The 1,040-nt window shown below is 43.4% G+C and overlaps 1 protein-coding gene across 1 annotated transcript in view; it reads left to right on the top strand.

Annotated features, from left to right (window-relative positions):
* LOC102478654 (uncharacterized) overlaps nucleotides 1-1,040 on the top strand; it is a 22,396-nt gene that overhangs the window by 13,016 nt on the left and 8,340 nt on the right. Inside the window, exon 11 of the mRNA XM_006140687.1 lies at nucleotides 1-129. Coding sequence (XP_006140749.1) covers nucleotides 1-129 — 129 coding nt within the window. The remainder of the gene's footprint in view (nucleotides 130-1,040) is intronic.

Below are 1,040 nucleotides of genomic sequence, written 5' to 3'. Positions count from 1 at the left end.
AGCAGGACACACAGGATAAACAGAATTCAACTCTTCCTACTATGTGTGAATTGCCTGGCTCCGAGATGCCATTCAACAGTTCTGTTTCCCAGACGGATATGCCTGAAGTCTCTACTCTACCATTGGACAGTGAGTATTTCCATCATTAAGAGAATAAGGCTCCTACTCATCTTCCAAGTAGCCATATAGTTTACACTGACCTCACTGTCCAGAAAGAGACCAGGCAGGTGGGGTCCATGTAGCCACCTTGGTTTGATTCAAACTCTAGGATGAAATGCTAAGCACAGAGATCAAATGAGAAGGGTAACTTTTCACTCCTCCTAGACCATGTCCAAACTGTGTCTCCTTAGCACTCATAGAAATCAATAGACCCAGGTGAAGAGAACGAGGGTTTCCAGGTAAAATCTGCCTCTCCATAGAACCTGAACAGAAAGTGACCAACCTTCTTCCATTGCAGCCTTATCACTCCTTCAATGACCTTGCAGATTTTCACATCTGAACAATGTTCTGCAAGCATGTGTGGCTGTCCACATTGGATAGTTGTCTTGCCTGTATCTTGAGAGATATCGTTACCATGGCTCCAGAGCTCCAAGCTCTAGTCCTGCTCCTCCTAGTTGGCTTATCTTCAAAAGCAGTCAACTGAATGTGAGAAACAAACACCACTATGATGTAACTTGCCCTAACAACAAAACTTGGTCCTGGCAATAAAAATCTCCATAATGACTAAGGATCTGTGTCCTGTGAAGTACCAAGACTATCTTGGATTGATGTTCTGCAAAATTCAACAATGAGTTATTCAACCAATGTCACTTAAGCATGTAGAAAATGCTGAGCATGAAAAATCAGTAGGTGTTCTCTAACAACAGGGCTGGCCATATTAAATCAGTGGTGTGAAGGGCACTGCAAAGACAGAGATGCAATGTTCTACAGGGTATGTGTTAGAGCGAGTCAACACTCACTCTTCCACCAAATACAGAGCCTCCCTTCCCTTTACCTGTTATGTTTATCAGGAAGCTGTGATTAGGCTCATCTTCCTGCTG

The sequence above is a fragment of the Tupaia chinensis genome, unplaced genomic scaffold (genome assembly GCF_000334495.1).
Source record: "Tupaia chinensis unplaced genomic scaffold, TupChi_1.0 Scaffold000041_1, whole genome shotgun sequence".
Taxonomy (NCBI): domain Eukaryota; kingdom Metazoa; phylum Chordata; class Mammalia; order Scandentia; family Tupaiidae; genus Tupaia; species Tupaia belangeri.
This window is presented reverse-complemented; position numbering and strand designations above follow the sequence as displayed.